This window comes from Capricornis sumatraensis, chromosome 3 (genome assembly GCF_032405125.1).
Source record: "Capricornis sumatraensis isolate serow.1 chromosome 3, serow.2, whole genome shotgun sequence".
Classification (NCBI taxonomy): domain Eukaryota; kingdom Metazoa; phylum Chordata; class Mammalia; order Artiodactyla; family Bovidae; genus Capricornis; species Capricornis sumatraensis.
In genome coordinates this window covers 38,116,893-38,129,297 of record NC_091071.1, presented here as the reverse complement: position 1 = coordinate 38,129,297, position 12,405 = coordinate 38,116,893, and the positions used below count along the sequence as shown (strand labels likewise).

General features: G+C 54.7%; 1 protein-coding gene across 1 annotated transcript in view; it reads left to right on the top strand.

Annotated features, from left to right (window-relative positions):
• Positions 1-6,501, top strand: part of SEC14L5 (SEC14 like lipid binding 5) — a 34,746-nt gene extending 28,245 nt beyond the window's left edge. The window contains exons 11-15 of the mRNA XM_068969105.1: positions 482-616; positions 1,619-1,753; positions 2,396-2,623; positions 3,795-3,973; positions 6,393-6,501. Coding sequence (XP_068825206.1) covers positions 482-616; positions 1,619-1,753; positions 2,396-2,623; positions 3,795-3,973; positions 6,393-6,501 — 786 coding nt within the window. The remainder of the gene's footprint in view (positions 1-481; positions 617-1,618; positions 1,754-2,395; positions 2,624-3,794; positions 3,974-6,392) is intronic.
• The last annotated feature ends 5,904 nt before the right edge of the window (positions 6,502-12,405 follow it).

The window sequence follows — 12,405 nt, the reverse complement described above, 5'->3', positions numbered from 1 at the left end:
TGAGGCTCAGTGAAAGATGCCAATCACAGAAGGCCACACGTCGTGGCATTCCCTTTCTGTGAAATGTTCAGAACAGGCAAATCATAGAGACGGGAAGCATATTGGCAGTTTCCAGGGCCTGAAGGGGAAGGAGAGGGGAGTGACTGCTGGCGGATCTGGGGTTTCCTTCTGGGGGGATGAAAATGTCTTGGATTTAGAGGTGATGGCTGCACAGCATAGTGGATGAACTGAATACCAGAGGATTGTTCACTTTAAAATGGTTAATTCTGGGATTTCCCTGATAGTCCAGTGATTAGGACTTGGAACTTCCACTGTAGCGAGTTCAGGTTCGATCCCTGGTCGGGGAACTAGGATCCTGCAAGCCTTGCAGGGTGGCCAAAAAGTAATAATAATAAAATAAAATAGTTAACTCTATGTTCTGTGAATTACGCCTCAATTAAAAAAAAAATCTTTCCATCTTGCCTTATCTCCCCCGTTTCAGATCAGCCCCTTCATCAACGAGAATACCAGGCAGAAGTTTCTCATCTACAGCGGCAGCAATTACCAGGGCCCCGGAGGCCTTGTCGATTATCTGGACAAAGATGTGATTCCTGACTTCCTTGGGGGAGAGTGCCTGGTGAGGCCCCAGCGAGCCCTCTGCGCCCACAGCGGAGATGGTCTGTGGCCTCAGGGAGACATGGCCGCAGGTGGCAGAAGGCTGGGGGAGGGCAGACCCCTTGTGGGTGCTCTGAGCTGGGGAGGACCCTGCTGACTCTTTGCAGGCAGAGCTGGTCTTAGAAGCTGCCCTACGAGAGGTGACTCCTCTCTGAAGGAGGGACCTTATGCTGGTGCTTTCAAGCAAAGCTGAATTTCCCCAGAAGCTCAGAGACCAGGCCAGTCGAGGGCTTACCCTTCTGAATCCCCATCCAGCAGGTTGCCAGGCAGAAGTCAGCATTTAGCTGCTGACCTTACAGCCTCTCCTGCAAGGGGAGGAGACTCAGATGTCCCAGCGGCCTGGACCCAGGAGCTAGTGCACCCAAAGGGACTTCTTACAGCTACGCGGCAAGGGATGATCAGGCAACAGGTTCCAGGGGAGGTGCCCCCAGACCCTTTTTATCGCTCCCCCTGGGGGTGAGGCAGGGGGTGACCCTTATCTCATCTGATGTGGGAGGGCAGCTCCTTTCCCTTCTCCAGCAGAAATCTCAAACAGGACTTCCCTTGTGGTCCACTGGTTAATAATCTGCCTGCTAATGCAGAGGACATGGGTTTGATCCCTGATCTGGGAAGATTCCACATGCCTCGGAGCAACTAAGCTTGAACTCCGCAACCAAAGAAGCCACTGCAACAAAGAGTAGCCCCTATCCGATGGAACTAGAGAAAATCCACACACAGCAATGAAGACCCAGTGCAGCCAAAAATACATAAAATCTCAAAGAGCAATCCTGCATGCTGTCAGGGTTAAAAAATAAAAAGAGAGAGAGACATTTCCTAGAAATTTTGCCGAGCTTGCCAGGTATCTCCGATCGTCAGGCCCTGTATGCATGTTTTAAGTGTGGTTTCAGGGGTCATAGAGCACCTTCCTCTGGGTCAGCCAGGCCTGGCTGGGCCCTGACTGTCACCCAGTGTCTTTGTCCCCCAGTGTAATGTCCCTGAAGGAGGACTGGTCCCCAAGTCCCTGTATCTGACGGAAGAGGATCAGGAGGATGAAGACCAGCTGCGGCAGTGGAGAGAGACGTACCACTCGGCCAGCGTGCTCCGCGGGGCCCCCCACGAGGTGCTGGGGTCCCGGCCTGGGAGGGCCCGCTGGGCTGGGTGTCATCTTAGGTCAGGGACCTTGAAGCAGATTCCGAGATGAGGGTTCTTGTGCCCATGCCTTGTAGAGGATCAGCCTCAGGAGAAACCCTTAAGGAGGGTGGTGTGTGTGCTAAGTCGTTTCAGTCGTGTCCGACTCTTTGCCACCCTATGGACTGTAGCCCGCCAGGTTCCTCTGTCCATGGGATTTTCCAGGCAAGAATACTGGAGTGGGTTGCCATTTCTTCCTCCAGAGAATCTTCCTGAACCCGCATCCCTTACGTCTCCTGCATTGGCAGACGGGTTCTTTACTACCAGGGACAGAAGCTAAGCCAAGAGCTGGCTGCAGCCATGGTCCAGCCCAGTCTGATCCGACGGGAGAGCAGTGCAGGGGGCTGGCCTCGGTACCCACACATCAGCCTGTCATTGGCTGTGGTCACTCTGGCACAGGGAATCGTCCCCGGTGATTCAGACGGAGGTGGATCTGTTGGTCCCGAGAAATTCTTGGACTTGGGGTGGGGAATAGAGACCAGGGTGGGCACCCAGACACCTGCAGCTGACTTCCGCATCCCAGCCCCCTCCAGACTGGACATTCAGACCTCGCCTGTCACCTGTCCCCTTGCAGGTCACCGTGGAGATTCTGGAGAGGGAGTCAGTCATCACCTGGGACTTCGACATCCTCCGCGGGGACGTGATATTCAGTCTGTACCACGCCAAGCAGGCGTCCACACCCAGCCCCCAGGAGCCTGGGGCCAGGGCCGGCCGGCAGCTGACAGACAGAGGCTGGGCCCTGGGTGCAGATTTCAGCTGCGTGGAGGCCCCCCTCATCTGCCGGGAGGGGGAGAGCATCCAGGTCATCTCTTGGGTCATTTATTCATTCATCACGATCACGCAGGACCGAGTGTCCGCTGCATGCCAGGGTTCTGGGGAAACAGCCATGCACAGATTGGACCTGGTCCCCGGCCTCAGAGACCCTGCAGGACAGTGGGGGAGAAAGACAGATGCAGGCAGGTCCGAGACCTGGCACCCCAGGGCCCCAGCTTCAGCGTCCTCCCGAGACTCTTGTCAGAGATGCAGGTTGCTGGCCCCATGCCGCGTGGGCGGGCTCAGAAGCCCTGGGCACTGGCCTGGTGTCTGCCTCCTTCACGTCTGCCTGGTTTCCTGATGCGCAGTCATGTTTAGCACCCACGCAGCAGGGAGACTGTAGGCCTGGAAACAGCACTTGGGGACGCGCCACCAGAACTTGGGCCACCCTGCTGACCACCTTGTGCGTGCAGGCCAGCATCACTGGCCCCACACACACACACACACGCACACACGCACTGGTGAGCAGTGGAGACCTTGCGGGAGGTGTCATAGGAGAATTGGACAGATGACTGTCACATCACACACCAGCATCTTCTGCCCCCGGGTCCCACTGAGCATCAGCCCTTTTACAGAGTTGCTCTTCTCATAAAGACTGACACCCTCCTATCTGGCTGTCCCTTCGCCCTCGGCAAACTCTAAACACCTTTAAGCTCCCTCTCTGTGTGTGTAGGCTCAGTTGCTAAGTCATGTCTGACTCTTTGCGACCCCATGGACGGCAGCTTGCCAGGCTCCTCTGTTCATGGGATTCTCCAGGCAAGGCTAGAATCTCCAGGGGAATCTTCCTGACCCAGGGATAGAACCTGCATTTCCTGCATTGGCAGGCAGGTTCTTTACCATCTGAACCAACTGGGAAGCCCATACACCCCTTTCTCGAGGTTTCCTCAATTTGCAAATCCCACTCAGCAGGACGAAGGCCCAAGAAAATCCAGGTTTTTAACCAAACCACACCTCTGTAATTCCTGCAACCCCTAGGCCCTGAATTCCTTGCCAGATTAAAAGGGAGGCTCTCAGTTGCCATGGATATGGGGTAACAGCAGAGGGGAAGCAACGGTGACTTTGGGACATGCCAAAAGGAAGGATTTGCTGGGGGGCTGGCTTAGAAAGGGGCCCCTCTCCCCGGGCGGACTGGGGCCTGAGGCTTGGCTGCTGTGTTTCAGGGCTCCCACGTGGCCCGGTGGCCTGGCATCTACCTGCTGCAGTGGCGCATGCACAGCCCCCCTGCCCACGTGGCCTGCAGCCTCCCGGGCGTAGAGGATGTGCTGACGGCCCTGCACAGCCCCGGCCCCAGGTGCAAACTGCTCTACTACTACGAGGTGCTGGCGTCTGAGGACTTCAGGTATGGGCCCCCCCGACTCCCCACCCCCACCGCCGGGCCAGGCCTGCAGCACGCCCGAGGTCCCTTCCTTCCAGGCTGGGGGCACTGCACTCACCTCCTCTACTTGCCCTTGAGCTTCTCTAGGGCTGGGGCTCTGACGTGGGCACTGATAAACTTTCCAGTGGCTCAGCCCCTTATCATGAGTGATCGTATCACTCTTCTGCTTCAGCCTCAGCTGCAGAAACTTCCCTTCAAGTGAAACCCCAGACAGAGGCCCAACACACCAGACTAATTGGGTGGGCGGGAGAAGAGGGGCCTGAGCCCTCTTATTTGTACCTTCCCTCACTCCTAGAATTCCATCAAACTGGGTTTGGACTGCTCTAGAACATTCTAGAGTTATGGCTCACAGACAACTCTCCCCCAGTGTTGCTGACAGAGAGACAGGGAGCTCAAGACTTCCAAGCACTTCCGGCTTGCTCTGTGACCTCAAGCAAGTCACTTTACTTCTCTGAGCCCCAGCTGTTAGACGGGGACCACTGGATCCCCTATGTTATGCAGTTGTCCTGAGGATAAGATGGGTGGGGGGAGTCTGTGCATACAGTAAGCACTCAATCGTGGTTTCTTCCAGGCCTTGTGTTTTATCTTAAAAATTTTTTTAAATTTATTTAATTGGAGAATAGTTACTTTAGAATATTGTGATGGTTTTTGCCATACATCAGCATGAACCGGCCACAGCTTGTGTTCTATCTTTTAAAAACAAATGTGATTTTGCATCCTGCCTTATGACATGGCTGTGTCAGTTTCCTTCTAAAACTGACGCTTCAAATTCTTCTGTTATTGTCCAGTTGCTCTGTCGTGTCCGACTCTTTACCGTGGAGTAGATTTGAAGCTCCAAGAGGATGTCAGGTCTGGACCTACATCCCAGGTGGAGCTGCAGGGATTCTAGGGGCACGTGTAGCCAGCACAGGATATGCTGGGCCGGGAATTTCCTGGCGGTCCAGTGGTTAGGACTCTGTGCTTTCACTGCCTAGGGCGTGGGTTCAATCCTTGGTCAGGGAACTAAGAGCCCACAGGCCATGAGCAAAAGAAAAAAGAAAGGAAATGCTGAGCCAGCATCTTTACCCCAAAGGGAGACCCCACAGTGTGTCAAAGGGTGGTGTTTCCCTGTTTGGGAGGTGGCCTGTTTTGGCCACTGGGCCTCAGTGTGGGGGAGAGAGACTGAGGCCCAGAGGGACTCAGACCTGTAGACACATGTATCAGGGACTTGCTGCCTCCGGGACAGCAAGCGGAGGCCAAGGGGTGGGCTGGAACTGCTTGCCAGCCTGTCTTGTCTGGTCAGTATGGGGGAACCTGCTGCCCTGACCCTCAATAGCCTCAGGAGAGTCCTAGTTCAAGGCTGCCCTTGGTGGGCAACTGGTGGTCCTAGAGGGACCAGGCAAACAGGGTCCGCCATCCTGAAGCAGGAGACCACGTAGCCACACATGAGCAGTGATGTTGCCAGGAAGGTCCTCGCCCCCTGGTCATACTCCAGGAGGTGCTGGTGGCCTGAACACAGAGCTGTCAGAGCCCAGGACCAAGGCAGGTGCAGGGTGGGCGAGGGTGCAGGGCTTTGGGGGAGGCTCTGGGAAGTGACACTGGAGTTGAGATCTAGGCCATGTGCATGTGATCACATGGCTGTGGGGGAGGGGCTTGTCAAAATGCAGACTCAGATTGCTTAGCTCTTGAGGCATCTCCAACAAGCTCCAGGAGATGCTGCGCTGCTGGTTCCCAGACCACGCTTTGAGGAGCTAGGCCCTAAGTCTGTATCCTCCAACCCGGCAGCTACTAGCCAGAGAGAGCAATTTAAACATAGCGATTAGAACTAAATAAAATTAAAAATTCAGTTCCTCGGTCACACTAGTCACATCTCGAGTGCCCAGCAGCCCCACATGGCCCATGACAGCCGTGCTGGAAGGCGCGGTTATGGGACACGTCTGTCATCACAGGAATGTCCCCTGGATGGTGCTGCTGTGTGGTCTGGGTGGCATTTGACTGGACAAAGTAGGTGAGAGAGAAAGGCTTCTGGCAGTAGGTGCAAACACAAGGTCCCGAGACAGGGGAGGTGGGTGTTGGAGGAGCTGAAAGGAGGCGGAGGGGTGAGGCTGGAGATGACGGGGTGCCCTCTGGGCCATGCTGGGCCCCTGGGTCAGTGAAGCCCCTCAGAGGTGGGTGGCTCGCCTGGGAAGGAAGGCTCTGCAAGGCAGTGGGCCAGGCTTCACATCTCATCACAGTCTCACCTGCTTTTCCCTCTGCACTTGCCCTCTGCACCCAGGGAGGGTTACCAGCCTTGTGGGAAGAGCCCTGGGGCTTCATTGGCATCATCCTCAGCTTACCCACCGCTCCCAGTGGCCCCAGGGCTGGGTCACCACCAGAAGGCAACGTGTGTGTCCTTCCTCCCCAGGGGCTCCATGTCCAGCCTGGAATCCTGCGCCAGCCGCTTCTCTCAGCTCAGCGCCGCCACCTCCTCCTCCTCGGCACCATCCCACAGCAGCTCCCTGGTGTCCAGGTAGTTGGGACTGAGCCCCGTGGGGCAGCCTGCTCGCCTCCCATGTCCCCATGTGTCCACGAGGCTGTGTGGCCTGCAGCCCTGGGTCTGGATGCTGCCAAAGTTGGGCTATCTGGAGGCTCCCATTGGCTCTTGGGGTGTCGAGGACAGAATCATCTATGACCGGGCTTCGAGTACAAAAAGGCAAGGGGTGGGCAGACCCCATTCAGGTCTGGGGGCTCAGGGAAGTCGTCGGGCTCAGGGCCCCCCTCCATCTCTGGTCCAGCTTCCTTGGGGTGGCCTCCTTCTCAGGCGACCCCGGCACTGTTAGTTTCCCTCTTTCCCTTTCCCGCAGCTCAGCTGCAGAAGAGAATCTGTCTCCTGACCAAGTTCCATCCAGCCTCCCAGAATTTAGTCTTATCAGCCTGCTTGAGTCGCAGGCTAGTCCCTGAACCAATCACGGTTGCCAGCAGGGAGCAGAGAACACTGATTGGCCTGCAGGGTCTGTGTTCAGTCTGGACCAATCACTGGGGAGGAGGTACAGTGAGGGCCCGCCCAGACCACATGCTTGTCCCCACCACCTGGTATGAAAAGCACAAGGTGGGTTCTTCCAAGACTCTTAGGGTTCCCCTCCCTAAGAAGCAGAAATGATGGGTGTACACCCTAGCATCGAAGCCTACAGTGATGCCCTGGGTCCCAGGATATGCTGGTGAGCAGTTATATAAGTTACAGGCTCCACTCTCTGTGGGGAGCCACCCACCATGGACGTGAAATGCATTTTCACAGCATGTGGCTGGAAGGTCTAATCCTGACCACCCCAGTGGAAGGCCCAGTGTTTTTGCTGAATTCCAGGCAATGATGAAGCAGTTCTGGTTATTTTTATGCACTGGGGGCAAATCTGATCCTCAGTACCAGCTGCAATATTGAAAGACTCTCCTTAAGTTCCTGCATGGGAGGGGCATGGGTCTGAGGACATTTCTCCTTTCATTCCCTGGGCCTGCAAACAGGTAACAGGTCAGAGGTCATCACTGGCATCCTGCAGTCTGATCTGACCTGCCTTTAGTGTTTTTGGTTTTTGCCTTAACGGGAGCAGTAAGGAGCCTTATGCCTCTCTTTTTGAGAGCCTGCTCTCCTCATCTCCCTCAGGAAAGCCCCAGCTCAAACAGGCTTAAGCACCAAAGGGTAGCAGTAGCTGGGATGCACAGGCCGCGTCTTGCTTCAGGTATGGCTGCATCCAGGAGCCCTCAGTGGCCTTAGGCTCCTGTGCCCATCCTCAGCCTCGCCTAGGCCTCTTGGCTCTGTGTCAGTTTGCATGCTGACCTTGTTCTCTCCTCAGCTGGAGGGAAAGGTGACTGCTGGCAGCCCCTAGCCTACAACCACAGGGCTCTCAGTTTCTAAGGCAGAGAGAGACGCTCCATCTCAAATCCCAGGGAAGGCTCTGACTGGCCCTAAGCAAGTCATGTGGTCACTCCTGTGGACATATTGGCTGAGCAGCTGGGAGCCCTGGGATTGACATTTCTTCCAGAAGCAACAGAGGGGTGGGGGAGGGCCAGTCACCCAATGGAGAAAGACAGGTGGGCCAAGGAGCAGCAGGTGGCCACACTGGCATCTGCTACGGTTTCCCTCCTGTGCTGGAGCATCAGCAACCAACAGCTACCCTTCTTAACCCTTCAGAGGCTTGGGATTAAAAATCCAAGGAAGGAGATGCTGAGCTCTTGGCTTCTCAATTTCCCCAAACCTCAGGCCTGGAAGCCCCCTGGGTATGGCTTCTTTCCCCATCTTGTTCATTAGCCTATTGTGGCCAGGACACAAATGACCCTTTAGCAATAGGACCTGCCCAGGCACTGAGTTTAGGAGCCTGAGTCTTAAAATTTCAACAAGGTGGGATTCGGGGCCCAGCCATCCTTTCACACGAGCTGTGTGACCTTCAGCAGGTGACTTAACCTCTCTGTGCCTCAACATCCTCATCTGTAAAATGGGGATAGAATAGTGCCTACCTCATTCTCGGGGTTGCAGTGGGACAAAATGAGAGTGGATGTGAAGTCCTGGGCCCAGCGCCCAGCACACGGAAAGCTCTTAATAAAAGCAGGTGGTTATTCTGATAGTTTAATGCTTCTCATCCAAAGACCTGACTCCATCCTGTGAGAACGCCCATCACTATCATACTCGCCATGCATTTGGAGAGAAGCATGGATGCTGTTTCCTTCTGACTTTCCCTTTGCAGAAACTGCATTCTCTGGGCATGTCCACTTGTCTAGAAGGGCCTCATTCTGAGTGGTGTTTCCCTCAATTGGCTATACAATGGTCTCCCCACAGGTTGAAATAAGGGGAATTTGAGGCTCCCTCCCACCCCACCCTGTGTCTGGAATTTCTCCCCCTGTAAAGTGAACTGACCACACAGTCTGTCTCAGCCAGGAAAACACGGCATTTCTTGTTCACCTGATCGTTTCTCCGACTGGAAGCATTAAATGCACCTGATTGCTTGCTCCGACCAGAAGCATTAAACGTTTTAGATGTGGATACCCCTCTGTTGTCTGTTGCCTAGGAGGTTTCCCTGGGTTTGTTCAAGAATAACTCAGCTGTTGTTTAAAAGACTCAAGAGCGTGTTTAACAGGGACCACACCACCCTCAAGGGGTTGCAGATTGGTTTTTGGAGAAATTAGGGGGAACACAAAAAAATCCCATGTTTAATATAGAAGCACAGACATACTGTATCAGTTTCCTAGTGCTGACAAACCAAATTACCGCAAACTTGGTAGCTTAAAACAACAGAAATGGATTCTCTCTCAGTCTGGAGGCCACAAGTCTGAGAAAAATGTGTTGGCTCCCTCCCATGGCTGTAGAGAAGGATCCTTTCAGTTTCTGGGGATGCCTGGTGTTCCTTGGCTTGTGGCCACTTCACTCCTGTCTCTGCTTCTGCAATTTTTAAAAAAAATATGTATTTAGCTTTTTGGCTGCTCTGGGTCTTAGTTTTGGTGTGGGATCTTTAGTTGCAGTGTGCGAACTCAGTTACAGCACATGGGATCTAGATCCCTGACCAGGGACCAAACCCAGGCCCCCTACGCTGGAAGCACAGAGTCTCAGCCACTGGACCAGCAGGGAAGTCCCTTTGCCTGTCTTTACACAGCTTCTCCTCTGTGTGTCTTTGATGAGGACCCCAGTCATTGCATTTAGGCCTCAGTCTAAATCCAGAATGATTTCCTCTTAAGATCCTGAAGCAAGCACATGGGCACGACCCACCAAGGACCCTACTTCCACATAAAGTCACACTCTGAGGTCCTGAGTGGACATGAATTCTCGGGTGACACTGTTCAACCCACTGCATATACATACAGTGCAAGAACAGACACGTGCCGTTTATCAGAATATTAAATACAGGCCTCAGGGCCCCACTCAACCCCAAGTTGTGGGGGTGGGCTGCAGGAGGCTCCTGGCCAGGTGTCCAGGTGAAGACAAGGGCCCTGCTATCCACCTTCCTGGGCCACTCTCCCCTCTCCCTTGGGTTTTGCCCAAGTCCCAGAGATGCACCAGAGTCCTGATGTCAGGAGTGGGCAGGGCCTGTCTAGGGTGCCCCCCATCCTTCCTGCGAGCTCCCCTGGGAGCCAGCGGTGGGTCCTGGCGGCCACTAGGTGTCACAGGATTCTGGGAAGGGTCTCTTGTTTCGGAGCAGGAGGCCAAGGGCCATCAGCTGAGGGTGCAGAGGTGTGCCTCCTGTGGCCCCGATGGGCCCCCTGTCCACCTTGGCTGCGGTTACCAGCCGGGCCCACTGCACTCACCCTCCCGCTTCTCCATGCTGTCCCGGTGCTGTGGGTGAGGGGCCTCCAAGGAACAGCCAGCCGCCCGTGGGCCTGGTGGGTGATCAGAAAGAGCTCCCTGCGGCCGGCGAGCTGGGGTCAGGTCTGAGCCGCGGGCCCTGATGACGTTGGTCTCCTCCCAGGAAGGCTCTTGGGGTTTGGGTCTGAAGACAGCAGAGAGCAACACAACCTGCCTCCCTGTGGCCTGAGGGCTGCCTCTGGGACCAACTCTTCCTCCAAGGCCAGGGGCCTCCGCAGAAGAGGTAGGCCTTATGGTGCAAGGGGCTCCTGTGAGAGTTTGGGCAGAGCCTGGAAGGAGCTGGAAAGAGTTGAAGGAAAGGCGCTGGGTGACTCTCTAACTTCTCCCCAGGCCATTTCCCTCCCCTCCCTTCAGTGCCCACCAAGGCACTGCTGAGAAATGTGGGTCCCCGAAAAGCACCATTTGAAACCCCTAAGAGTTCTGGAGGCAGGACACAGACCCCTCGAGAATCCAATGAAAGCAGCTGCATCAGGACTGCGGAACTCACCCAGCGACTCCAGGATCAGAATCTTTTTCTGGGGTCTCTCCAGATGCTCAGATTGTATACGGAGCAGCCCAGCAGCTGAGATACCTGTCACCATAGCAACTGCCCAGCACAGAGCACTCTCCAGGTTCCCAGTCAGACCCCCAGGACTTCTAGTCCACCTTCCAAGTTCTGTGCCCAGGGGTCTTCCATCACCCTCACTTCTATCACTTTGGCCTGCAGCACCTACTGTAGGACCCAAGCCTCCTGTTCCCTGTAGGGGACATCACAGGCTGGCACGGTGGCTGTCCACCTGCCGTCTTCAGTGGGGAGACAAAGACACACAGACCCACAGACACATCCCTGCAGGAACTCAGAGGTTGGGAGCTGGCCTTGACATTCCACTTCTCTGAACCAAACTCTTCCTTTCTAAAGTGAAACTAGAGAATTCCCTGGCAGTCCAATGGTTAAGACTGGGTGCTTTCACCGCTGTGGGCCCAGAGTTCAATCCCTGACTGGTGAACTAAGATCCTGCAAGCTATGTAGCATGGTCCCAAAACAAAACAAAACAACAAAAAATGAAACTAGACCCATATTACAGCAACTCAGCTGCAGCGATGGGCTCAGTCAGTTTCCTGCATTCATGCCCCTTTGCAGCTTTTCATCAAGGGGTGAAGCTTCAAGAAGCAGCTTCACATCTCTGCCTGGATCCCTGTCTCCACCTTGACCTCAAGTCTGAACCTGACCCTGGAGGATGAGGTATTAGAGCTATGTCTGCAGCTGTGGTCACTCCAGACCAGGCCCCAATTAGTGGATGGCCGAGACCTGAGTGAGCCCAGCTGGACTCACTGATTCTAGGCCAAGTCAAGAGAATCACCCAGGTGACCCTAGAAGCACGAAAAACTACTATTTTTCCTGAGAAACAATGACTGGTTGTTATTTTAAGCCACCAGTTTGGGGCTGGTTTGTTGTTCAGCACTAAATGCCACTACGGTTGATGGGGCTTTCCAGGTGGTAAAGAACCCACCTGCCAAAGCAGGAGACAGGAGACACAGGTTTGATCCCTGGCAAGATCCTCTGGAGGGTATGGCAACCCACTCCAGTATTCTTGCCTGGAGAATCCCACGGACAGAGGAACATGGAGGGCCATAGTCCACATGGTTGCAAAGAGTTGGACACGACTGAGATGACAGCATGTTTGGCGAGGGCCCACTGCCTGGCTTGCCGACGGCCGCCCTCGACCACGAGCTCACGTGGCCTCGTTCTTGTGTGTGTCATGTTGCAGAGGGTGCTCTCTCATCTCCTTTTTTAAGGTCACCACCCTCACGACCTCATCTAAACCTCATTTAATGAAACCAAATGCCCCACTTCCTAACACTATTACACGGCAGGTCAGGGTTTCAACATACAAACTTCAGGGGATGCAAACATTGAATCCACCACGTGCCTGGATGTACTTGAGAACCTGCTGGAAGCAGGTACCCTCCAGGTACCCTCTGCATAAAGCTGCCAAGCACACAGTGGGGTGTATTAGGAGGCAGGGTGTCGCCAGGCACTTCCTAAAGACCCTCTGAGGCCACAAGTTACAAGCTCTAATCTCACAAGGATGCAGGTCACAGTCAAGGGAAGCCA